Source organism: Pseudopodoces humilis, chromosome 18 (genome assembly GCF_049639895.1).
Source record: "Pseudopodoces humilis isolate 2021_Gansu_Grassland_sample_001 chromosome 18, ASM4963989v1, whole genome shotgun sequence".
Lineage (NCBI taxonomy): Eukaryota > Metazoa > Chordata > Aves > Passeriformes > Paridae > Pseudopodoces > Pseudopodoces humilis.
Genome location: NC_142217.1, coordinates 15137168 through 15163824, shown reverse-complemented (window position 1 = coordinate 15163824; position 26657 = coordinate 15137168). Strand labels below are relative to the sequence as shown.

General features: G+C 55.5%; 1 protein-coding gene across 1 annotated transcript in view; it reads left to right on the top strand.

Moving 5' to 3' along the window:
• The window catches only part of LOC102109356 (potassium inwardly rectifying channel subfamily J member 12), a 31955-nt gene extending 5576 nt beyond the window's left edge, over nt 1-26379 (top strand). Inside the window, exon 2 of the mRNA XM_088064252.1 lies at nt 22522-26379. Within this exon, the coding sequence (XP_087920378.1) occupies nt 22680-23969 (1290 nt within the window). The 5' untranslated portion in view covers nt 22522-22679 and the 3' untranslated portion in view covers nt 23970-26379. The remainder of the gene's footprint in view (nt 1-22521) is intronic.
• The last annotated feature ends 278 nt before the right edge of the window (nt 26380-26657 follow it).

Genomic DNA, 26657 nt, shown 5'->3' with positions numbered 1-26657 from the left:
ACAGTGAGACCACCCTTTTCTCTCCTGCTTTTCCCCTCGTTCCCAGGCTCAGCTGGCATTTCTCCTGGGGCTTGGTGGGATGGAGCCCAGGCACCCCCAGCATTCTGCTGAGCCCACTGCTCTCCTGGGCACCCCCAGGAGCCACGGCGCACGCTGTGCTCGGCATAGGGACCCCGCACCCCGAAGCCGGGGGAACCAAGGACAGCAGTGAGCTCATCCCTCCTGCCCCAGCTGGGAAAATCATTGCATTGTGCTCCCTGCAAGAGGCTCAAAGGCCTTTGGTTCTCTTTTAGGACACAGCTGGAAAGGAGCCACCAAAATAAATGCCAGGAAAAATAAGCCTTGTAGTGGCTACTTTCTTCACGGGATCTGAATGTAGATCCCTCACCTTAGGGAGCCCTTTGGGGAACCTTCAGTGCTTGGGCTGCAGGGATAAAACTCACCCCAACACAGACCCTTAATTTCTGCCAAATTCAGACCTGTTGGACAATTCAAATGTTGGGGAAGAGTCTCTGGATCGTGCTGCCCTTTGTCTCTGCAGCAGCGCAGCGAGCCCTGGCACAATCCCCTGGAGGGTTGGGGCACCTGGCATGGTGGGACCCTGCTCCCCAGCCAGGGTGGGATGTGGCAGTGAGGCTCTCAGCTGGGCTGAGAACAGCCTCCAACTCGTTACACACACGGGCCAGCTAATCTCCATCTGACAGCGAGTCATCCTTCCCACCGTGCTGAAGGCTGGAATGACAGTGTGGTTAAAGGGGCTGATGAATTAAGTGCATCTTATAAATACATCAGATATTAAAATTCCCGTGTAATTACAGTGCAATGGATTATGTGTGGTGCTGAAGGGGAAGCAATTCAGTGGAGCAAAGGAATTACAGTGAGAGAGGAGAGGCAGTGAAGTGTAATTGCACCCAGCTCTGCTCTGCTGCGGGGTAGAGCAGGGGCTGCTTTGGAGTTGCAGTGGGAGCGAGGCTGAGTGGCCCCGGAGCTCTGCTGGCATCCAGGGCTTGTCTGGGACACTGCAGGGATTGGGGAGATTGAGTTGGACCTGCAGAGTTTTGTGGAGGGGACTGAGAGAGGGTTTTGCTCTCCTTCATCCCTTGCTCTCCCAGGGAGGAAGGGACCCCAGTCTGTCTCTGCCCACACAGATCCACAAGCTTTGGCCATTGCTCACTCCAGCATCCCACTGCTCCAGTGCTCCCATGTGTGACCAGCAGCCACTTCTTGAGCAGATCTAAGACAAGAGAACCTCCTTTCCTTTCCTTTCCTTTCCTTTCCTTTCCTTTCCTTTCCTTTCCTTTCCTTTCCTTTCCTTTCCTTTCCTTTCCTTTCCTTTCCTTTCCTTTCCTTTCCTTTCCTTTCCTTTCCTTTCCTTTCCTTTCCTTTCCTTTCCTTTCCTTTCCTTTCCTTCCCCTTCCCTTTCTTTCCCTTCCCCTTCCCCTTCCCCTTCCCCTTCCCCTTCCCCTTCCCCTTCCCCTTCCCCTTCCCCTTCCCCTTCCCCTTCCCCTTCCCCTTCCCCTTCCCCTTCCCCTTCCCCTTCCCCTTCCCCTTCCCCTTCCCCTTCCCCTTCCCTTCCCCTTCCCCTTCCCCTTCCCCTTCCCCTTCCCCTTCCCCTTCCCCTTTCCCCTTCCCCTTCCCCTTCCCCTTCCCCTTCCCCTTCCCCTTTCCCCTCCCCTTTCCCCTTCCCCTTCCCCTTCCCCTTCCCCTTCCCCTTCCCCTTCCCCTTCCCCTTCCCCTTCCCCTTCCCCTTCCCCTTCCCCTTCCCCTTCCCCTTCCCCTTCCCCTTCCCCTTCCCCTTCCCCTTCCCCTTCCCCTTCCCCTTCCCCTTCCCCTTCCCTTCCCCTTCCCCTTCCCCTTCCCCTTCCCCTTCCCCTTCCCCTTCCCCTTCCCCTTCCCCCTCCCCTTCCCCTTCCCCTTTCCTTTTTCTGTCTCCCCTCTCAAATCTCTTTTCCCCTTTTCTTTTTTTTTTCCTGCTGTTCCTTTTCTCTCTCCTTTCCCCCTTTCCCCTTCCTTTCACGCTCCATGTTCCCAGCTCCCCAGGCAGCTGCAGGTGTGTGAGGTCCAGGCAGAGGTTGGGTCCAGGTGTCCAGATGACCAAACAGGCCCCCCCATCATTCACATCCTCACTCCTCCGTGTTTTCCAGCATTGCTGGCACAGGGGGAATATTTTTGGTGCTTTCAGCCCCCCTGCCCCAGGGAGGGGGTGCAACCTGCGAGGGACTTTGTGGTCAGAGTGTCCCCAGCACGATTTGGCTGCGGAGCTGCCGGAGCAAAGGCTTTGCCTTAATGAGCTGGTGCTGCTTTGCTCGTTAATGATGTGGAGCGGCGCCATCAGCAGACAATTAAGGAGTGTTGTCCCAGGCTCTAATAAGGGCACAGAGAGAGCTGGCTGCGGGATGCTGTGGGATGCCAAGAGTGGGAGCATCACTGGGAGCATCACTGACCCTCCCCAACACCTCCCACAGCGCTGCCTCCTCCTCCTCTTCTTCCTCTTCCTCCTCTTCCTCTTGTTCCCCCTCCCCAGAAGAGCCAAGAGCCACACAGGACATTGTCCCCATCGTGTCCCCACACTTGGTGAGGACACGGGGCCGTGTGACGCCTGCCTTCGCTTGTGCAATGGCGTTTGTTCGCTAATTAGCACAATCTGGCAACCCACACCATTCTCCCAGTCATTAATTATTATTAATTATTTGTTATGCAAATAGGGCCGAGGAGGAGGGCGCTGAAGGCAGCACAAACACAAACAGTCCTGGGCCCAGGCGTTTATGTAACACGGGCGGGGACGGCCTGGAGCCATCCAGGCTCCTCTGCTGGCCCCTGCCTGGGGGAGCTGGGGACAGGCTGGTGGCATCAATGGCCATCAGTGTTGCAGGGCTGGTGCTGGAGGGGACTGCAGGAGGGATGGATGTGGGCTGTAACCAGGAAAAAAGGTGATTTTCAGTGTCCTGGGGGATGAAGGGGATGACCAAGGGTGGACGGGCGTGTGTTGGTGATGGGTGGCTGAGGAAGGTGCTGCTGGCAGAGGTGGGAAAGGCGATTGCTGCATTTTGTGGGTGCTGAGGATGTCCTGTCCCACTCTTTTCCCTGTGGTCCATCCCTAGGAATGCTGTCTGGGGAGAAGTTGGGGTTCAATGTTGTTCAATGATGTTTCAGTAAGTGGCAGTTTCCATCCCCCCAGCTGGACAATGGATGGGGCTGGGACCCACCTGTGCATCCCTCCCACTCCACTGCCTGGTGCTGATGGGGCATTATTTTGGGGCTCCCCACCTTCCCCTTCCCCTCCATCTGGAGCTCTCTGCTCCACCCATGGCTCTCTTCCCTTTGCATTCCTCTGATCTCACCATCGACCCCAAATGCAGCCATCACATCCCCGTGTCACGGAGCAATAGCACCAGTGGCACCGTGCCACAGGGACACAGGGCTGGCAGCAGCAGGGCCCTACCCAAGCCCTGCTTGAGCAGTGGGAAAGGGAACTGAGAAAAAAATGGAAATTAAAGAGAGGAAAGAATTAATAAGGATCCTGCCTCAACCACAATGGCTTTGTTTCAGGAGAGCTGATACCACACGCTGGCTAACGCTGTTCCTCAGAGGGTTTTGGGAAGCAGAGAGGTTTTGGCCATGCCCAGGTGCAGATCTGGCGTGCTGTGAGTGTGGTCTCAGTCTCTGCCCAGCCACTGATATTCTCTGGTGTCCTGCTGCTGTCCCCAGCCAAGTGCTGCACCACGAGGCCACTGTGGCCATAAAGCAGAACCCTGGCAGAGTGGAGATTTGGAGGAAGAAATGTGTTCTCACAAGGCAGCGCCCATCATGCTGGGTGCTGCTGTGGAGCCATGCCCTGGGACATGGGACATCCTGGAAGCTGGAGGATGCACAGGGGATCACCCCATAGTCTGTGTATAGCTCACCCTGACTACCCTGAGCACAGAACAACCTGTTCAGTGAACAAACTGAACTGTTTCTAACAATTCCCTCTTCCAAACAGCAAGCTCCACGTGGATCAGCTGTACATCTGTGCATATCCCTGTCCATCCCTCCCCAGCCCTGGTGTTATTTGCTTTTTGCACTTCCCAGGTTCCCCAGTCACCTCCCCCTAAGGCTCCTTCCTGGATTTCCTCCATCCCGGGGTACTTGCCCTTTAGGGGAACATTTCTTTAGAGGTATTCCCAGCAGGCATGGGAGAGGAGCAGCACTTTGCACAAGCTGTGCTCCGAGCTGCAGCGATGTCCCGACAGAGCTCTCCCATTAATCCTGTGCCTGATGTCCGTGGGGAGCTCAGCCTCTTTTCTTCCTTCTCCGCTGCAGGAATCAGCTCCGGCTGCTGCCAGGGTTATCTCCATCCTCCAGCTTGCAGCACGCTCTGCTGCTTCCCCGTCCCTCCGAGGGCTGGGGCTCGACCCCGGCCGGGCAGCACACGCTCCTGCAGCGGAGCGCCGCGGCTTTATTCTCCCATCGCCAATCGTAAACTCGGAGATAAAATCGGGAGAAAAACCGGGGGACTTGTGGAAGTTCCCTGCCCTCCTCCGGGGCACCCGTGGGTGCTCTCTGCCCCATCCTGGTGGCAAACCTGAGCCGGGGGCTGCAGGGAGGGCTGAAGGCAGCTGCCTGTTCCTAATCGAGCTCTGGGCTCCGGCCGTGAGCCGCGCTCAGCCTCGCCCGCTCCAGATGATACCGGCGGGGAAGCCGCCGGCGGACGGACCTCGCGGTGCAGTGAAAAGCAGCTGAAGGTGAAAGGATCTTGCATCTGTGCACTGCTTTGTGGCATAAGGATGCTCTGAGGAGCATCTCGCCCGGGTGCTGTCCCCCTGGGGGGCTCAGGGGGCTGCGGGGGGCCGGAGGCGCAGGCGGAGGCCGGGGCTGTGCATGGAGCGCAGCAGGAAGGAAGCGCTCGGCGAGGACACAGCCAGCACTGCGTGCACGTCCTTACATGTGTGCTATTTTCAGCTTGACGGGGAGCAGGCCAAGTTCTCCAACAGATTGAGTTGGGAGCTGAAATCCTCCTCTCCTCCTCCCCGCTGCCCAGCACCCACTGCCTGCAGGAACGCCGAGTCCGAGTGTGCCCCGGGCACCTCGTTCTGCTCCGCGCAGTCTGTATTCCCACCTGGAGCTGAACACAGCCCGTATTCCCCACTGGAGCTGAACACAGCCCATATTCCCACCTGGAGCTGAACACAGCCCGTATTCCCCACTGGAGCTGAACACAGCCCGTATTCCCCACTGGAGCTGAACACAGCCCATATTCCCACCTGGAGCTGAACACAGCCCATATTCCCACCTGGAGCTGAACACAGCCCATATTCCCACCTGGAGCTGAACACAGCCCATATTCCCCACTGGAGCTGAGCACAGCCCATATTCCCCACTGGAGCTGAACACAGCCCGTATTCCCCACTGGAGCTGAACACAGCCCGTATTCCCCACTGGAGCTGAACACAGCCCGTATTCCCCACTGGAGCTGAACACAGCCCGTATTCCCCACTGGAGCTGAACACAGCCCGTATTCCCAGCTGGAGCTGAGCACACCCCGCTCTCTCTCCCAGTGGTGCCGCTGCCCCACCTCGCAGCAAGGCCACAGGATCTGCTCAGGGCCAGCGGCTGCAGCTTCTCCCTTCTTCCTTCCCTACTTTGGGCTGGTCCAGACACCGCCAGCAGCATCCTCCCAACCCCAGCCCTAACCCCATCCCATCACGGATCTTCAGCATCACCTGCCTTTGGCTTCACTCACACACATTCCCACCTGCACCGTCCTTGTGTTTTTTCTCCAAGCGGAAAATATCCCTCTTCCCCTCCTTCCTCCTCTTCCCAAATTCCCCCTTCCTCACCCCCATCACTGTGACCCCTCCAGAAGTGCAGCCATGTCCTCACCCTTTTGAAATGCAGGAAAGAAACCCATGTGCAACTTACTGTCTCGGCACCCTGTAATCATTTTGTCAGCCAAAAATCACTTTTGTCAAACCCCCACAGGCAAACCGGGAGGGGATGGATTGGGGAGAGGCACCTGACACCACTCCCTGCTTTTTTTCCCCCTTTTCCCATCTGGGGTTTTGCTTTACAGGCAGGATAAGCACTGGGTTTTTCACTCCTCTCCCTCTTCACGTGTTTCAGGAACTGTCCAGAGAGAGTGAAAGGAATAAGGGGAATGTTGCAGGAGAGCAGCAAGGCTGGAGAAAATGCATTGCCAGAGGCTGGGTCTGCTCAACAAAGTGCAATTATGCAATGGGAGGAGAAAGCTGCTCAGCTGGAGAGGGGTTTCCAACTAGGACTAATGGACCCCCAGGCCTGATCACCTGGGATGGCCCCAAAGTGTCCCTGGCCCCTTTCAGGTGCTGGGGGGCATTAAATGGCTCCTTCTGTCCAGCACATGAGCTGCTCTGAGGGGTTTTACAGTGGGAGGTCAATGGAATTGGTTTGCTCCATCCTGAAAGCAGCAAACTGAGTGACAGAGACTGCCTGGCCCAATCCTGGGAGCTGAGACCTTTCTCCAGGGCTGAGCCCTTAGAAGAGACAGGGCTGTCCTCAATGTCAGCCCTTCCACTGCAGCTTCAGCAGGGGTGTCCCTTTCTCAGCCCCTTCAGCTTCTCTGATGAGTGTCTGGGGTCGCAGCAGCAGCTGACAACAGCCCTTTCCTCCAGGAAAAGGGTGGAGGCAGTTGGAGTCAGCATTTCATACGGCCTTGAGGACAGATGGGCTTCCCAGGACCGGCAGACGGTGTGGGGGGGACAGGCTCTACTCCAAGGGTGGGGACCTCTGATTTGGGTTCCTCAGCCTGGGAATGTGGCTCTCCCTTCCCTGCTTTTCCTTCGGCTGGCACTTGCCCGAGCTCTGGGGCGAGCTGCCTGTGCCAGCCTGTGTCACATGAGCACCACGGGGAGTTTGCACAGAGCCCATCCCTTCTCCCTAACCTTTCCACTAATGAGGAAGCAAATTCTTGGGATGGCTGCAGCGCTGGAAGGTCGGAGCCATCACAGCCTGACAGCCCCGCTGCCCCATCTTCCTTTCCCACGTCCTTAGTGGTTTGGGGTGTAAAAGGGAGCTGGGAACGGGATACTCCAAGGAAATCTCGTGTCCAGGATGGCACCATTGACTGGAAAAATGATGCGCCATGAAGCGAAGCACTCACGGAGCCCTGCCTAGCAAACAGGCAGTTGTTAACTCTGTGTGAAGTGTTTGCAGGTCTCCAACACAGAAGGAAAAAAAAAAAAAGTCCCCAGAACCCACTTGCAAATGCTGCTCATCTAATTAAGGTGCCAGGAAAGGCTCATCCATCCTTATGTGTCCGGCGTGTCCTCAAACGCGCACGTGAAATCCAGGCCATCAAACACTCGGAGCCGGCGTCGCAGCGAGACGCTCCCGTCCGGAGACAGGTCTTTAAATCATCCCCGAGCTCTGGGAAAACTGCAGACAGCTCGAGAGCGGAAAATGAAAAGGCAAAACGCTGCTCCTGGAGCTCTTGCCCTGAATTATTTGCTCAGCTTTAATAATAAGTTACACACAAGGCAAACTGAAGCTACTCAGGTGGTTTTATGGGGAAAACCAGTCCGGTGGATGCTGTGGAGCGGTGCTTGGTCCTTTGGTCCTCCAGCACCTTTGGGAACTGATGAGCTCTGGGAAGATGGGCTGGGAAAAGAGGGAAAAAAATCCTTCTTTAATTGTTTTTTGTGCAGTGCAGGTGTGGGAACTGGGATTGAAGCTTTTCATTGATTGTCCTGGAGCTGGAGGGGACAGCGGTGATGGGGATGATGTTGCTCTGTCTCCGCTGGCCCTGTTGCTCCCCTGGGTGAATAATGGTGAGCACCAGCAGGGAAAACTCTGGGCTGTTTCCCTGCCTTATTCTAGGCTAGTTTGACTAAATCTGGCTCATTTAGGATGAATCACCTCAGCACGGCTGGTTGTGACCTGCTGGCCACTGTGCTTGCTGAGCTTCTGCAATTCCTCTTTTATTGGTGAAAATGAGAAGTTGCTTTTTCTGCCCTTTTCTCTGGGATCACAGATTGCAAATAATGATTGCCTTAAACACAGGCTATTTCCCAGCTTTCTGGGGATGGGATTGCTGGGTGTTCAATGCTGGTGGCACCAGGAGCCAGGCCAGCTCTGTGTTAACGTGGTCCAACAAGCATCTTAATTTAACTCTCTGTAATTTAACTCTCCCCTTTCTCAACTTTATCTTTTCTAATGGAGCAGAGTGGATGAGGTCATGCCACGAGCCATGTGCTGCATCCTGTGTTTCTCATGGAAAGGCAATATCTGGGCTGGATCCTGCCATGGATCCCATTTTCTCTTGTGCCTGATTCTGTGGGATCACATGGAGCACAAGGAGCTGTTCACACTGAGTGCCTGGACACATCTCCCTGGATTTATCAAGTTTCTGCTTGCTGCTTTTTCTCCCATTTCTTTTCCATGGGATTATTTATAGCCAGGCCAACTCTTCCCCAGCTCTCCTCTCCCTCTGGAGTCCCCAGGTGTTGCCTTGAGGAGGCAGGTAGCTTGTTCCCAGTGAGAGATGCTGTCAAGGCTTAGCCCAAGGGCACAGGTATAAAACTTCCTGCAGGAACAATTTGCTGCAGGAATTGTGCTGAACCAGCCAAACTGGGTGGTTTCAGGGGATCAACCAGGACTCGCTGAGATTATCTCACCTGCTTGCTTCCAGCCTGATCCCATTGCTTGTGTAACTCAAATATGTTTTGTAAGGAAAATCTGACCTGATGATCCTTCTCCCTCTGGGCTAAACCAGGACCTGATTTTGGTGTTTCTGGCAATAGCAAAATATATATTTTCCTCACAGCTTCTTTTCTTCGTGACTCCCATAAGATCCCTGAGGATTCTGCAGATGCCAAGTCATGTCTCTGATACAGCAGCAGGTCTGGGCACGTGGTTAAAGGTGTAGATGAAGCATTTGGGGACATGGATTAGTGGTGGCCATGGAAGTGTTGGGTTAACAGCTGGACTGGGTGATCTTAGAGACCTTTTCCAACCCTAACAATTCTGTGTGGTGCAGGAAGGCAGGGAGGTCTCCAGGAACCCAAAGAGTGGCTGCACATCTGCCTTGGGTCTGTCAGGACCCAGCAGCCTTTCCTCCAAATGGAAAATGTGCTTTTGGGGTAAAAAACCCCAACAAAACACACGAAAAAAAATGAGTAGCTGCGATGCCATCTGTGTCTGCAGTGTGGCACAGCGGGGACAAGCTGTGCCCAGACTGCTGAGCACCTATGCCAGGGAGCTGAAAGAGGTGGCACAAGCATTCCTCATCATTTTCTCCCCCTGGGAGAGGAATGTCCTGTTTCTCTTGAGAACCACACATCTCCTTGGCATCTCTCTCTTTAGAAGCTTTGATTTCTTTTCCAACTGTGGCTCTCTAGCCTCAACAGCATGTCTCGGATATTTTTTTCTCCCACCGGTCCCCCTCCTGTTGATCCCAGGGGAAAGGCTGGTTGGAAGCAGCCCTGGCCAGAGGCAATGGAGGGCTGGGGGGCAGCAAGTTGCCAATTCATTTGTTTTCCTCGATGGGGTTTAAAAAAAAGTGATGGGCTGATGAGTTTGGAGTCTCAGGGGGGCAATTTCCCTGGCAGCATCCAAGTTGTGTCACCTCTCTGCTTGGCTCTGTGACGACAGTGTTGATTTGAATTCTTCCAACTTAAGACTGATTTAAATGATGGTGAAGTTGGGGGGTGGCGTGTGGGAGTAGAGCACTGAGCGCTATTCTTTTTCGGTTGTCATATGCCTCCATAAAGACTTCTGCCTTGGGGATTTGCATAGATCTGTGGTCCAGATTGTGCTGCAAAACCCACCGGTGGTCCTCAAAGCTATGGCAACGCTTCTGTGCTGGCTCCTGAGGCAGATGAAGCTGGGAAGTTTAGGTGTGTTTGCAAATCTTATGCCGTGATTGTTCCTTTTTGGGGCTGGGGGATGCAGACGGGGCTTGGAGAGCAGCTGGGAGAGCCCACTCCTCTCCTGACCGACAGCATTCCCCCTCCTCTGCAGCCCCATCCCCTGGGGAATGTCTGCCTGCATCTTTATTCTATTATTTCATATTCTATTATTTCATATTCTATTATTTCATATTCTATTCTATTCTATTCTATTCTATTCTATTCTCAGCATGTTCTGCTTTGCTGAGCGCTCCCAGCCTCTCACTCCAAACTACTCTAATTTGATGGCAAGATGGTGAGGTCAGGAAAAAAAGCCAACATTCTCAATGTTTTTGTGAAAAATAGGTGTTTGGGTAATGACCTCATGGGGAGGGAGGCTGCAGAGTGAGCCAGTCTCCTACCAGTGAAACCGCAGGAGGCGAACGAGTGGGATTGTGCAAATGTCCCAGCCACAGGGAAAGCTTAATTCGGTGGTTGTAATAGCTGAGGACACGCACATCTGTAGGGAAGCAGGCTCCCTTCCTCGCGCTGCTCCCAGAAGGGCTTGTTTGTTTAATTTTATCTCGCCGAGAAAATTATAAAAGGAAAAAAAAAAAAAAAAAAAAAAAAAAAGACAACCACCACTCTGTGGTTTTACTCAGCTGCAGCACAAAACCACCCCAGCGGAGCCTGGAGAGCGCCGGGAGCGAAGCCCTCGCCTGAGCCCAGGTATTTCCGTGGGGAAGAGGGGCAGCGAGGGGCCCCCGAGCTCTGCCAGGACCCCGCTGCCTGCTGGCACAGGGCCAGGCAGGATGGAGCCGGCTGTAGGAATCATCAGAGCTGGAGAAATCCCCACATCGCACTCGCTGCTCTGCTCTGCTCTCCCACTTGCACCCCGTGCTGACCAACCCCACTGCCCAGGGCAGTGGCACCCTGGAAAGAGGGAGATGTTTGCCCTTTGAGAGGCTGGAGGAGGATGGGGGTCTCTGGGGCCCCAAGCCTGGCTTGCCCAGGTGCCACCAATGCACCTTCTTGCACAGCAGAGAGGGCAAGGTTGGATTTTGGGGCAGAAAGTTGAGATCTTTGTGGTGGTTGGTGCTTTGCAAGCTGCCATGTAAGCCCTGCCACAGAGATGGCTGGTGCGGCTGGATAACGTGGGAGCGCCTGTGCTCTGCTTTCAGCTCGTTTTCCTCGCTGTCATTAGTTTAAATTTCCGAGGGAGCCTGGGCTTGGCATCAGACGCTGACATCCTTTAATTTAACAAATGTAAAAACGGGACCGTTTCCAAGTGGAGTGATTAAAAGCGTCCCGCTCCGTCCCGCAGCCGCGGTGTCGGGCGCTGGCCGGGCCATCGCCCCTCGCTGTCACCGCCAGCCCGCTCCCCCCGCCCGCCGGGGCTGCGGCTGAGACCTCCCACACTCGTCACACGGGTGTGACATCCCATCATCACCATCCCTGCCCGCTGCTCAGCGCTGCCGGGAGCTGCCGATGGGCCCGGCTGGCGAGGAGCAACAGGGCGGCTGCATGCGGGGAGCGCAGCTCGCCCAGGGCGGGGACGGGGCCGTGCCCCCCGTGCCACCCCCACAGCACCCACCGAGATCCCGTCACCCCCGGCAGGGCCCTCTCCGCCTCCGGGTTTGCGTAGGATGGCGCGTGTCCCCCCTAAGCTGCTTTAATGAGGGTTAAGAAGCTAACGGGCTTATTTCCAACAATGATTTCCACAGCTCTGCAGGTGTCCCTGGAAACGGAGTGGCCCTGCTCCCACCCGGGAGCATCCTGCTGGTATTCCCAGCAGCCAGCCTGTATCGGTGCTCAGCCAGCCGAGCAAATCAGCGGCTGTTTTCAGGGTGTTTCAGCACGCTGTAACAAAGATCCAGGCTGTGGTTTGGGGAGGGAAGGGGAGTAGGGGGGATGGCATCCCTATGGATACATCCCCCACCGCCCTGGTCCCTCTCGCTCTGCCTCCAGAGCATCTCTGCAGCATCCCTGGGCGGTCGCCTGGAGACGGCCGCCGCGGGTTGCCACAGCGACGGAGCCTTCGCTCAGCATCCCTCCAACTCCGCAGCTTTGGCCGAAGTTGGGCGAGAGAAAAACATCCCAGAGAAGGGACTCCGTCCCCCCCTGGGGTAGCAAGGGCAGGGCTGGGGAAACTGAGGCACAGCTGGTGGGTTTGGTGGCAGCTGTGAGGTGATGGAGAAGGATTGGAAGTTGCCTGTGGGGGTGGTGGGAATGGGGCTGGTGGAGGGTACCTGCAGTCTCTGGGGTGGGGGGCAGCTCTTTGGGGGGGGCAGGTGCTGGTGCAGCACCCCCACATGAGTCCTCCCAGCAGCAGCCATCGATTGCCACTGTGGCAATGTCAGCCGTGCTCGGGTTGTCATCTGTCGTGACACCCAGCTCGTGCTGGGATGGGCTGCAGGGTGTGCACATCCTGGAGAGATCAGCCAGACCCAGAACCCAGACAAAAACTTGGGGTCCCCTACACAGGATGGGGAGATTGGCCACAAAACCTTCAGTGTCCTTCAGGGATGGGGTTCCACGGGGTGACACGGTGGCACAGGCTGGTGCCTGGCCCTGGGGACTGTGTGCAGTGAGGGAGAGGAGGATGAAGCCCTTTGGGGTGACCGTGGCAGTGGTGGCCCCCACCAGCCCCACCACGGAGGGCTCCCCCCCACCCCAAGCCTATAATTAAAGACGATGTCCGTGGAGGGCGAGGAGAGGTTACGTAACTTTGGCGTTTGGAAAATTCTTTCTGCTCCCTTATCGGCTTTATAAATATCTTGACCTGGGGCCAGGCCAGGCAGGGGGGAAAGTGATGACAAGGGTTGAGGCCAGTCCCCACGTTCAGGCCCCTCCAGCCACTGTGCCTCAGTTTCCCCATCTCTATGGACAAAAGCATCCCTGCTTCTCCTGCTGTTGTGCTGAGGGGAGGGCTCCTTGCTGCTTACGGAGCAGCGAGTGTTCTTCCCCTCCAACAGAAAAAGAGGGGGATTTTTCTTCCTCTCCTGGAATAGCCTTGAGGGTGGTTTTGGGTCACAGACCTCCTTAAGTGGCAAGACCAAAGAACCAAGGTCCTGCCTGCAACACTGACTGCCTTGCCCTAATCTGGTATCACATTCCCACTTTTTGAATTTGTTGCGTTCTCCTGGCTGGTCTTTGATGTCCTAAAAGTCTCTGGGTGGGGGTCATGCGGTGCCTCAGCCACCATGTGTTCCCAGCAGGATGCTGGGGGTGGGTGCCTGCCCTGTTCCCCCTGCTCCATCCCAGCCCTCCTGACCCTCTGCTGTGGCACAGCCGAGCCAGGAGATGCTGGTGCATGGCTGGTGACCACTGCAGGAGGTGCAGGCTCTGAGGGGGGGGCTGGAGCAGGTCCCCTGCTCACGTGCACTTGCATTTACGCCACTTGCAGAGTTCTGTGCCCGCGGGGATGTCGGAGGGCGGCCGGGGCCGTGTCGATAGCAGCACAAACGGCGCACACAGCCAAGGGCGGCCGGGCCGGCGTTGTGTAACTCTCCGTGAGGCTCTTCACCAGGGGCATGTCACCGTGTCCCGATGCCACCAGACTTGTCATCCTCCCCAGTGCCACCAGACTCGGCCCCTGTCCCACCCATAGGACCCTTTTGCTCTGTGCCCTCCCATTGCCATCAGGGCCACCCAGCCATGCCAGGATGCTGTGTGATGTCTATTTTTACCACTCAGGGGATGCAGGACCAGGACCCCAGGGGTTCTGCAGGCTGTGGCAGCAGCATGACACCACCTTTACCTCTCCAAATCTTCCTGTGACAGCATTTTGGGTTTGCCTGCTGGTGCCCTTCTCCTTGTCAGCCCATGTGTGCACACACAGCAGTGCCCGGGCTCGCCAATGCCAGGCACTCACCTTGTTCATTGTAGGGTTGCCCAAGGACAGACGTGGGGGTTGTTATTTTAGGGCTGGCCAAAAAAAAATAGGGATCCCTTCATTGCTGTTGTGATCCTGCAGTGTGTGCCTGAGCAAGCCACCCACCTGTGACCTGCTCTGTGTGAAGGAGCAGAGGGGGAGCACAGACAGATGTGCACCAAGCCTTGGTGGTATAAAAATGACCTTTTAAATGCCTTAAATGCCCAGATCTCTGCCACAGGGTCTGTGTCTGCTGAGCCCCTTAACAGCAGAACCCAAGGATGGGGCACAGAAATAATGAGTCATCTTAGGGACCTTGCTGTCTGGTTCCTTCCTGGCCACCTCCATTTGAACAGGGCTTTCCAAGCAAGGTGGGTGCCCTGGGTGGTGGCAGTGGAGTGTCCCACAGCTCCTCACCCCCAGGCTACCAACATCAGTGCATGCTGACGTCGGGCAGAGATTTGACTTCTTGCTGCCAGGGCCAGGCTGAGAGGGCACCCACGGCTGGTCCCCGTGGGCAGGGAATGAGGGAGGATTAATTGAGTTTCTGATCTCTGACGGCGAGAGGGCACGAGAGCAGTGACCCCCCCAGCGTTACACAACGCCTGTGCTAAATCTTCACGCAGCAGATAAAGACGGTCCCCAAAATACCCTGCCCTGCCTCTGCTGCCCTTCAGCTACTTGGGTTTGGGGTCATGCCTGAAGTTTGGGGTTGTCCAGCTCTCTGGTGACAGAAAGAAGGGTTGAAGGGGAAGAAACATTCTGACAGAAACCTGTTACCCCCTGGGAAGGAGACTTCCTCCAAACAGGCTCTGCTTGAGAAATGAGAGATTTAAAGGGAGCCCTCACAGGATTTCGAAGACACTGAAACTCATGAACTGGTGTGGGCAGAGCCATGAGCTGGAGGAAAAATAATAGCTGCAAAAACAGTGCAAGGGCCTTCTTTGTCTTGAAGATGCTGGACAGCATCACAAGTGTGCCAGGGGATCTGGACAGCCCCAGCAGAAAAGGAGGAGGATTTTTCATCCTCTCCTGAGAAGATGGGGTTTGTGTCATGGCCATCGTTAAGCAGCAAGAACAGAGTGGTCTTGCCTTGGAACACTGACTGCCTGGCACCTCCGTCTGATCCACCAGTTCGGAATGTGTCTCATCCTTCTGGCTGGTCCTTCACTTCCCAAAAAGCTCTGAAATCCCCTCCAAGCTGCTTCTATTCCAACGCCTCGGGGACCACTAAGGCGCTTCGGGCTCCCCACCGTTGTCACGATTCCCCTCCCTGCCCCATGGAAATGCCACCGAAGGTGCACATCCCCCTCGCTGGCGGTGGCTCCCAGGGGCCGCGGCCGAGGTGTCAGCTCCTGTACATGTAGGGAAGAAGCGAGGCTGTAATTTGAGCTCGGGAGCAATTAGACAGGACATCGGTGAAGTCCCCGCCGCCCGCCCGCTCCCTCGGCCGCCGGCACCGGGCTCAGCATCCGCGGCTCTCGCTGCGATCGCGGGGTAAGTGGAGCCAGGAGGGCGGCTGTCCCCGAGCTTGGCATGTCCTTCCTCCCCGTTTCCTTCCTCCTGGGGTTAACAGTCACGTTTAGGGCTCTGCTGACACCTTAACCCGCGGCAGTGCCAAAGAGCTCTGGGAACACAGCACGTCAGGGGTGGAAACGACAGCTTTACCCTGGCACGGCCATGGAGCCAGGAAAACAGCCTGGGATAGCGGGACACGGGCTGTGTTCGTCACCGAGAGTTGAGCACTTGTTAATGCTTTGATGGAGCAGGAATGATAGTGGGTTCAAGGTCGGAAAAAGGGTGGAGGGTGCAGTCGATGTCTCGGCCTTGCTTCCATCCCAACTCTCCCGGCTGGAAGGGATGTGTGTATCCTGAGCCGGTTCTCATGGTCATCCCGCTCCTTTCCATGCAGATTCCCAGCAGGAATGTCACCGTGGGGAGATGCCATCGCTCTCCCCACAGCTCCTGGCTCCTGCTGGCAGCTCCATCGCTCCCAACCTGCCGCGTGTTGTGCCTTCAGGATAAACATTTCCTGGGCGCGGGCTCTGCCCACACACGCGAGCAGGAGCAGGAGACACGGCTCCTGGAGGGGGGTTTGTGATAGGTGAGAAGAAATGAAAACCTGCCTTGGGAATAATGGGATTTGGGAAAAAGGCCTCAACTGGAACCGGGCAAGCGGGAGGTATGGGATTAATCTTGCTGAACGAGGATGAATGGATCCAGATCCATCATCTCCTGCCTCTGACCCTGAGGTGTGAGAGGGCTCTTGAAATAATCCGTGCCTGTGATATCCCAGGGATGCTTCCAAGCATTGGTGTTACCTTCAGGATAGGAAGCACTCAGCACTGCAGCCCTCTGCTCGTTTCATTGGTGATAAAATCCAGTTGGAGACATTTGCCCTTTCTGCCTCGCTTTTCCCTTTCTTCCCACGGTGGTTTTTAGCAGCTGGATGCTCCCCTCTTGGTCAGGGGCAGGGGTGTTGCCTCTCCCCTGAGCCTCTTGGCATGTGCTGGATGGGAACCTGCCATTCCCAATGGAAATCTGTGTCCCTGCAGAGGCCCCAGCTACGGCAGGCAGGAGCGTGGCTGACTGATTCCAGCTCTGCCATCACCACTGGGAGGTTTGGGGTTGGAGCTGGAGCCCGGCACATATCCGGATTTGGGAACATGCAGGAGGGACCAGGACCATGTGATGGAGACACCCCAAGGTCACTGAGCCATCCAAGAACATCCTCTGGCCCACATGATCCAGGGATGGTTTTCTGGGGAGGGAGGTGCCCACCACAGCAGGGAACGGGACTTGCCTGGGGACTTGTACAGCCCACTGGCCCCTTGGAGCATCTGGGCTAGGTGGTATTTCAGTTCTAAGCCCTGGACACCTGCCAGCCATGAGTCCCACCCAGGGGGCTCCTCTTCACCCTCCAAAGACCCTGCTGATTCAGCACCAGCCATCTCCATCACCAGAGTCCCGACCCCAGCAGCTCCTGAGGCTCCTGGGACACTGTGACCATGGCAGGACACGGGGACAGGGCATTGCTGCTGCAGGACTTTAATTTGCATGGCCCCAGGACTGCTGGGAACAGATCTCTGACATCCTGTGGGTCAAATCCTGCTGGGTGCAGGGTCTAGAGCATCAGCAGGCTGGGAAACCTCCCCTCCCCCTTGCTAAATCCCTTCCCCGGCGCAGGACAGTAGGTTACGGGCCTCGACCAGAGGTTGGATTTAAGGAGATTACAATTTCTCCCCCAGGATAATCTAGAAATTCAATTAAAACTCTCTGTCTCCTGCCCAGGCTGCAGCAGGGCCCTGGGGCACCCTGTGCCCTGCAGCCATGGCCGGGGAGCGCTGGGGTCCCCCTGGGCTCACACCAGGTAAGGGCTGACCCCTCCTCCAGGATCTGGCCAGAGCCCCCCACCCCTGCCTGGGGAGCAGCTGGGGCTCTGCCCCTTCCCAGGGCAATTTCCTGGGATATTAACACCCGTCCTCTGAGCTGGGGCAGCTCTGGGGGGCTGTGGGGGTCTGCAGGCGGCTGTGGGGAGGAGTAAGGGGGTACCAAAGAGGTTTGGGTGGGTGTCATGTGGACAGGGCAGTCTGGCTGCATCTCCTGGGGTTTTGGGGGATCATTTGGAAGCCCCTGGTGCAGGTGGGTCCCTGCCAAGGCCTGAAACCCCCTTGCCCTCATCCTTCCCCCCAGCCATGTCCTGTTTTCTGGGTGTATGGATGTGAGGGGCTGGAAGAACAGCCTGTGTTTTCCAGGGGAATGAGATGGGATTCCAAGACCCGGGGGGTGGCAGGGCTGGCTGTGGGTTGGGGTGACCGTGGGTGTTGTGGCGTTCCCAGATCCCTCAGGCAGGGAGGGGGACAGCCCCCAGGAGCACTGGGAGGCAGCAGGGGTGGATTACAGCCCCGGGGTTCTGTCACTGAAGGGTGTGGGTGCTGGAACAGGGATGGGTGCTGGAGCTGGAACAGATGTGGAGGCAGCTGGACTGGGATGCTCAGTCCTCACATCAGACAATGGAGTTTGGGGCCAAATGAACGCTCAGTGCAGCCTCTGAAAGACTCTTTTCCAGGATCTCTCTGCTCCAGGGCACATTTAGCAGGAGTTTTAGGGTGCTTAAATACAAGCCCATCACCCTGCAGGGGCCACCTGGCCCCAGGGGTGACGAATGCTGCACGGGGCCCTTTTTTCTGCTCCCGTCCCGTGGCATCCACATGTGGCTCAGGGGGACAGGGATGAGCCAGCATCTCTCCAGGCACTCCGTCACCTCCGGTCTTGCCTCCAAAGGCCTTCCTTGTCCCAGGTGCCTCAGTTTCCCTTCTGCATGTGCCACCAAGACTTGCAGACAGCGGTTTCTTTACAGCTTGTTGGAAACAGGGGAGTACATGGGGGGCCTGGGGAGGGCTGTGTGCCCATGGCCCATGGCTGTTTTCTTCCCGTGTCCCTTCCAAAACGGAGCAGTTTGTTCTCATTAGGGATGCACTGTGGTGGGAACCTCTTTCCTGTCCCCCTCCCCGGCAGTGGAGGGGAAACAGGGAGCCATTTATTCTCATTTATTCTTTATATGTCCTGACCTGGCCTGCCTTGCACTGACCCTTAATTTTTCGGCGGTGCTCAAAGACTGAGCATTGTAGGAGGGAGTTGCTGAGGCATTGCAGCTGCCCGGGCATGGCTCGGGGAGCCTCCAGCCCCTGAGCTGCCTGCCCTGGGTTTGCGGGCACCCGGGGCTTTGTCGGGACGGGATGAGCAGGGGATATTCGGTCTCTCTCTGCTGCGCCGCACACAGAGTTCCCTCCTCGCCGCTGACATTGCTGTCCTGCCGCTGGGGCATGAAGGGCATCGCCTCGGGAGATAGCAGCGTTATCTCCGGCTCGGGGCAGGCAGCAGAGTGTGACCTGCTCACACCGTCCCCTCCCGGCCGGTCACCTCCCCTGCCCCGCACACAGGGACCTGCAAACTCAACATCCCTAAACCCAGCTCCTCCGAGCCCCCACCTGAGCACAGCCCGGTTCTGGGCGCGCTTCCAGGAGAAAATCCACGCTGGGAGGGTGCAAGGACTGGGGGGTGGCAGCCGAAACGCGTCCCCCTCCAGAGGTGCAGGGAAAGGTGTGATGATAAATCGCACTGACACATTCAGCCGGCTCTAACTAATGACTTCCCCGGCACTCAGCACATTTTCCCAGCGTGCTGGCTGCTCCGAATATTGTTGGAACATTTAACATCCCCTTTTAAGAAAAAAATAAAATAAAATAAATAAAATTAACAGTGCAGTTGGCAGATTGCTGGAGGCACTCGGGTTGTCGGCGGGGAGCCGCTCCGCGCTGGGAGCTGGGTTGCTGCAGTTTCGTGGCAGGAGTTTTTGTCAGCTCATAAGTCTTGTCAGCTCATAAGCTGGGGCAGTCCCCGATGCCTTCGGAGCCGCGGGGAGCCGGGGCCCGCTCATTCCCGAAACTCGAATTATGAGTGTTTTGTTTCCTAAGTGTTAACGCTGTTAGCTCTGCACGGGACGCGTGGCACCAACAGCAGGGGATGGTCCCGGTCCTGCGTGGGTTTGTCTGGGATTGACGGGCAGGGATTGTCACGGGAAGTTTTGATTTAGTTCCTGTGAGGGAAAATTTTGATAGGCGGGTTTGCGAAACTGCTGGGAAGCAGGCAGGAAGGGGCATGTACCTCTGGAACACCTCTGGCAGCCCCCTGGGGCAGATGTGGCTGTGGGGAGATGCCGGGCTGGTGCTGGAGGATGCACTCCCGAGCCGAGGAGATGTCGGGTGATCACGGGGATGTTGTCCCCTGTCACAGCCCTTCCAGCCACGGGTTTCCAGTGTTTGCATGAGCCCTCTCCCAGCCTGAGCCTCCCGCAGCGGCAGCGTGGGGCTCCAGCCTTCAAAATTTAAACCAAAGCAGAAATTCAGCTTTCAGCGAACTCGAGAAAGTGTATTTCCAAACAAAACTGTGCTAAATAAAGGACGAGCCGCAGGCGGCCGCCTGCTCCGGCACATCCACTTTGCTGCTTTTATTTAGCTGCCGTCTCCCCAGGCTGCCGCTGCCGGCCTGGAACGGAGGGGTCTGTCCCTCTGTCCCTCTGTCCCTCTGTCCCGCCAGGAGCTCCGGGAAGGACTCGGTCCGAGAATGTGGGGTCCCGCATGGGAAAGGGGCTGTGCCACGAGAGCTTCCCGGTACCCAAAACGGAGTCGGCTCCTTGGATCTGTCCTGGCATCACCCTGCAGCAGAGGGGTCCCTGAAACTCTGTGTGACATGAGAGGAAAGGGAAAGGAAAAAGGGAAAGGGGGAGGGAGGAAGGGAGGAAGGGAGGAAGGGAGGAAGGGAGGAAGGGAGGAAGGGAGGAAGGGAGGAAGGGAGGAAGGGAGGAAGGGAGGAAGGGAGGAAGGGAGGAAGGGAGGAAGGGAGGAAGGGAGGAAGGGAGGAAGGGAGGAAGGGAGGAAGGGAGGAAGGGAGGAAGGGAGGGAGGGAGGACGGAAGGAAGGAAGGAAGGAAGGAAGGAAGGAAGGAAGGAAGGAAGGAAGGAAGGAAGGAAGGAAGGAAGGAAGGAAGGAAGGAAGGAAGGGAGGAAGGGAGGAAGGGAGGAAGGAAGGAAGGAAGGAAGGAAGGAAGGAAGGAAGGAAGGAAAAGAAACAGAAGAGTGGAGGAAAGGAAGGAGGGATGGGGAAAGGAGTGCAGGGATGGTGACGGGGACCTGAGGGCCCCACCCCAGGTGAGGGCAGCGCTGCTGCCTCCGCAGTCACCCGGGCACAGCTCCCCTTCCAGCACAGTTAATCCAGACCCCAGCTAATCCTCTCACAGGTCACTGGGGGCTCATTGCATTTTGTTCACTTCTCAAATGCATCTAGAATTAATTAAAAAAACCCGACTCTAAATTCTGCCTGTGGCAAAAGCATTCGGTGTATTGCCCTGGGGCGAGCCAGAAGGGTGATAGAGGAGCAGCCTTTTCTGGCCCAAAAAAAGACGAGAAACATTAATGGATGCAATCAGGATGGACAGGAGGAAGACTCAGGGTGGGAGACCAGGTTGGTGTTGGGCAGCTGGCCTGACAGATCTGCTCTGCAAGGCCACTTTGGTCCTGTTTAACTTCCAAGGACAGTAAGATTGTAAATATTTACTATTAATATTAACTGTTTGTCCCTATTTTAGTCTCCCCTGTGGCTCCAAGGAGGGAGAAGCTCTTGTTCTGCGTATGAGCAATCCCTTGGTCTGCTGAGATGCCAACAAACCACCCTGACTCTTAAAAAATCAGCTTTGGGGATAAAAATGGTTGTGCTTGGATTGCAGCAGGGGGAAATGTGTTGTTTGGTGGAAGGTGGTGGCACACATGGGTCTGTGTCCAGCACCTGGGAGGTTTGGGCAGGCTTTAGTGCTCCTGCTTGTGCTGCAGTGCTTCTGGATGGTTTCTTGATTCACAGGCTGGATTTGGGGAGCATTTCAGTAAAAGGCAGTGCAGGGTATCATTGCGAGCCGGGATGATGCAGCCCCAGGCAGGCTGTGCCTGGCAGTGCTCCCTGCTGCTGGCTGGCCCTGGACTCTGTGTAATGGAAAGGGTGTGTTTGTCCCAGCGTGTCCCCGGGCACTGGAGCTGATTGCAGGAATCGACCGCATCGATCGGGCCGGTGGATCCGGCACAGCGTGTCCAGCCCGGCGGCTTCGCTGCGCTCCAGGCGTGAGCTGGGGTATCACGGGGGGCTCTGCACCCGCTCTCCCACCACGCTGCTGCCCTGTGCAGGTCTCACTGCCAGCAAGGCAGTTCCATCCACAGTGGCACGTCCCATGGCGCTAAATAATAGGGTGGCCTGTGGCTGGGGGTGGTGTGTGGAGAGTTCCTGTGGTGCCATCTCTTTAAGGTGCTTTGGATGTGCCACATGGCTTCTCCACAATCCTGTCAGCTCCCTGATGCAGCCCCACAAGGGGCTGGGGGGTCCAGCAGCCTGGCAGAGTGTCACTGGGTTTCCTCATCATGTGCTTACCTCCACCAGCGAGCCCACCAGGCTTGGGCCACCTCTCCCATGTCCATGTCACCTCTCTCCCAAGCAAAGTTGAGTGCAGGTCCTTGACCCTGCAGCTGAGCCTTCCAGAAGGGACCAAAACAGCTCCCCATTCCCCAGTGGCAGTTGTTCCTTCATGAGACTTGGCCAGCTAAACCCATCTGTGACCGTGGATGGCTCCAGGTCCCAATGGATACGTTGGGAAAGTTGCTCCTCAGGACATCTGCCCTGAGCAAGTACCTTCCCGGGGCCTTCCCCAACCAGATGCACATTGGCTGTGTCCTCTTCCATCCCCGGGCACGAGGACAGAGGTTAAATCCACATCTCCCTGTGCTTTCCCTCGAGCCCAGAAGAGCTGGTGCTCTGAGGTCGGCGCTGGGCTGGGCATCGATCCATCTGGCACGGGCAATGTGAACTGATGGAGCCGCTTCCAGGAGTACCTTTATTGGTATCTGTGTCCCAAGGAGAACAGCTCGGCCTCTCTGCTTTCTCTCTGCTTTCCTCTCTGGTGGCGGAGCTCGTGGGAAAAGTGAAGTGGAGAAACCCCAGGTTTTTCATCTGCTGGAGTTGTTGAGTGTCCCACAAATGCAGTAAGATTTGTTCACTCACTTTGTATCATGAAAAAACAAACTCTAACACCTTCTGCCTTTCCTCTGTATGTTTTTTTGGGAGCAGCCCAGCCTAGGAAAGGAGAATTAGAGCAGTGTAGGAGCTTGCCACTCAACATGCAGCCCATTAGGACCACTGGGCGAGCAGCCCCTCGGGTCCCTGTGCCATGACTGGTAACGGCCCTGTCTTTGCTTTCTCATTGCAGAACCTCTCACGGGATCGTCGTGGTGACGTGGCAGCCAAGACGTGGAAGTTTGGGACTTCTCTTCCACCGCAGCAGAATTTGGGGGGTGGGCAGGGGTGGGTCAGGGGGACACTGGGAGTCGCAAGACCCTTCACCTTCACTGTGGGCTTGGCTCAGGGATGACTACGGGCAGAGTCAACCCTTACAGCATCGTGTCCTCTGAGGAAGACGGGCTGAGGTTGACCACCATGCCAGGTATCAACGGCTTTGGCAATGGGAAAATCCACACCAGGAGGAAATGCAGGAACAGGTTTGTAAAGAAGAACGGTCAGTGCAACGTGGAGTTCACCAACATGGATGACAAGCCACAGAGGTACATTGCAGACATGTTCACCACGTGCGTTGACATCCGCTGGAGGTATATGCTCTTGCTTTTTTCCCTGGCATTTCTGGTGTCCTGGTTATTGTTTGGGCTGATTTTCTGGCTAATTGCACTCATTCATGGAGACCTAGAAAACCCAGGTGGAGACGATACTTTCAAGCCTTGTGTTCTGCAGGTCAATGGCTTTGTGGCTGCTTTTCTGTTCTCCATTGAGACCCAAACGACGATCGGGTACGGCTTCCGCTGCGTGACCGAGGAGTGTCCGCTCGCTGTCTTCATGGTGGTGGTTCAGTCCATCGTGGGCTGTATAATCGACTCTTTCATGATTGGTGCAATAATGGCAAAAATGGCCAGGCCCAAAAAACGGGCCCAGACATTACTTTTCAGCCATAACGCAGTAGTGGCGATGCGAGATGGAAAACTCTGCCTGATGTGGAGAGTTGGGAACCTACGGAAAAGCCACATAGTAGAAGCCCACGTACGAGCTCAGCTAATTAAGCCCAGGATCACAGAGGAAGGGGAGTACATCCCGCTCGACCAAATAGACATTGACGTGGGGTTTGATAAAGGCTTGGACCGTATTTTCTTGGTGTCTCCCATCACCATTCTCCACGAGATCAACGAAGACAGCCCCTTGTTTGGGATCAGCCGCCAGGACTTGGAGACAGATGACTTTGAGATCGTCGTCATCCTGGAGGGCATGGTAGAGGCCACAGCCATGACGACGCAAGCTCGGAGCTCCTACCTGGCCAGTGAGATACTGTGGGGCCACCGCTTCGAGCCCGTCTTGTTCGAGGAGAAAAACCAGTACAAAGTAGACTATTCCCACTTCCACAAAACCTACGAGGTCCCGTCCACCCCCCGCTGCAGCGCCAAGGACTTGGTGGAGAACAAATTCCTGCTGCCCAGCACCAACTCCTTCTGCTACGAGAATGAGCTGGCCTTCATGAGCCGCGACGAGGAAGAGGAAGACGATGACAGCCGGGGTCTGGAGGACCTCAGCCCGGACAACAGGCACGAGTTTGACAGGCTTCAAGCCACAATAGCGTTGGATCAGCGGTCGTACAGGAGGGAGTCGGAAATATGACACTTGGTCCTTCCGTTGACTTTTCCAAGGGTATTTTTTTTCCTCCTCTAATCTCTTCCCCTACAACCCGCTCAAATTATGCAGAACAATGCAAGTGCCATAGGAATGCTTGAGAAATTAGTATCGTTCATAGTTTTCAGTTTCATCGCAATAACCACTGAGCGGTCTGCAGGAGGGGACGGTGGCAGGCCACGGCGCGTCCCCCGTGCCCGGCGCCCGCGGCAGGGCCCACGGCTCTGGGGGATGGATGGACAGATGGATGGAGGGATGGGTGGATGAATGGATGGATGGATGGATGGATGGATGGATGGATGGATGGATGGACGGAAGGAAGGATGAGGAGAGGAGGGTCCGTGGGGCATGGGCAGGTGCTCGCCCCACACGGCCCCGTGGGGCTTTGCTCTCCCTGCGGGGAAAACGCCAGCGTTTTCCTGGAGCTGAGCACTGCGTGATCCAAAAAAGAGGAAATATCAGGAAACAAATCTCACTCTCTCTCTTTTTTTTTTTTTTTTCCTTTTATTTTTTAACTGAGCAGCAACAACAAAACCATTGCTCCTTTGGCAGGTGGTCTGGTTCAGTTGCACAAGAACAACACTTGAAATAACATGCAACATTAATGTACTTCTTTTTAATTTGGGAAAAAAATGGGGGAGGGAGGTGAGAGGGTTTTTAATATTTTCACCGCACCGTTTGGGAGACTGTTTACCAAAATAATAATAATAATAATTATTATTATTATAAAAATAATAATAATAATATTAAATCTGAAAGAAGTCATTCAGTATTTTTTGAAAATGAACAAGGGAATGAAGAAGCCACCAGGGTCCTTTGAGGGGGTGACTTGTTGGGTAAATGCAAGAGCTAAAAGTTAAGATTGCGTCCAATTTTGGGGTGTTTTTTTACCACTGGCATGGCTTCATAGGCAGAAAACAGATGTAAGTGACTATAGGTCTGTGGCAGTGAAAGAAAGTGGAATTATTGACAAAGGAGGTAATAAGGATTAGCAGGGCTGTGAGAGAAAAAAGCATTGTAAACATGGTAATTAGCCAGTTTCTGGAAATGTTGGATTTTGGGGCGGAAATGGGGTCTGGAGCATTAGCTGCTGAAGTGTTGGGTCTTCCCCAACATCTCTGATGGGGAATTCATAAGGTTCACTGTAAGAGTGAAAAGCACAAAAATGAGAGAGGAGAGCTCTCAAAAGTGGGTATTTCCTCACTTTTCTGACCAATTTGGTACTTTTCTTCCTTGAAGAACATTTTCAAATGTAGAAATCAATGGGAAAGTCATCTCGTTGGGCTGCACTTCAAGTCCTGGAGCTGTGTCTGTGCCAGGCTGGGCTTTATGAATTCCCAACCCACCAGAGACTCCTGCTTCAGAGGCAGATGTTTTCCCCAAAAGAACAGATGCCAGTTGAGAAAATCACCCCATCTTGCGCTTCAGCCCATCCCTGTGTCCCGGCCTCAAGGTGGATTGTGCCTTAGAGATGTGGACTCATCCCGTGTCCCAGCCCTTCTCCACAGCCCCCATCCTGCATCCCCTCCTCTGGGTGATGCCCCTTTTGCTCTGCAGCACCCACTCCCCCTCATCCACCGCCTTTCAGGCTGGCCTTGGTGACAACCTGCTTTAGCTTTAGCTCTGGCACGAGGCAAAGCACCCCATGCATGGGAAGCCTCCGCTCCTGCCCTGCTCCCCACAGAGGGAAGGAGTCAGAAAGGTGCAGGTTTGTGGGTCCCTTCATCTGGCTGTGCTGCTCGTTGGTGCTCTGGGAGCTGAAATCTGGCTCCCTGATCCCTGTGGCCATGGGAAGGGCTTTGTACCCATGGGCATCCCTCATCTGACCGTGGGCACAGAGCCCTTGGGGAGAGGGCTCAACAGCAGGGTCTTCCATGGCATTTTGGCTGTGATGGGCTCCTGGTGCTTTTCCCCCCACAGCCCACACCAGGGAAGCTGTGTCCTGGGTCAGGACTTGCTGTGGCGTGTCCAAACATGGGTGGCAGAAGCAGGATTTGTCCTGTGTCCCCATCCCCATCTTCTTCTTGCCAAGGGCTCAGGGGAACCGCTGCCCTGAGTGTCCCACTGCCCTGTGCCACCGAGCACCGTGCTGGGGACATCACCCCTGCAGAGTTTCTTCCCACCAGGGTCTGTCACCATCACCCCACACTGCCCACCAAGAGGCTGCTCTGTTTTTGGCTTCCACTAAAAACCTCTGGGAGAAAACCTCCAGGGGCAGCACTGAGAGGCAGATTTTTCAGCACTGAGTGCCCCAAATGCGTTTTCCCTGAATGTGGGGACACGTAGGGACGTGCCATTGAGCTCCAGCCACGATATTTCTGTTTCTAAGGCAGCGAAGGCGGATGCCATCCCATCACCAATCCCTTTGCTCCTGGGGGGATGCTTTTGCCCCCTGCTTTTTGCACCACAGCATCTGGGGGGTGGGAAGGATGGAGGGGGGGGGGCAGAGAGATTTTGTGTGAGCACTACTTATTTATTTTTTTAAAACAAATGCTTTTAAGTGGTTTTAGGTTCTTTTGAATAAATAATAATTATTAAAAAAAAATAAAAGGTGCACATCTTGCTGCTGTAGAGTTCTCAGAGGGTTAAACTTCTTTATAAATATATATATATATCACAGTAAATATTTGTATAAAAACGAAAGAGAAATAGAGATGTCTTTAAGTAAATTATTGC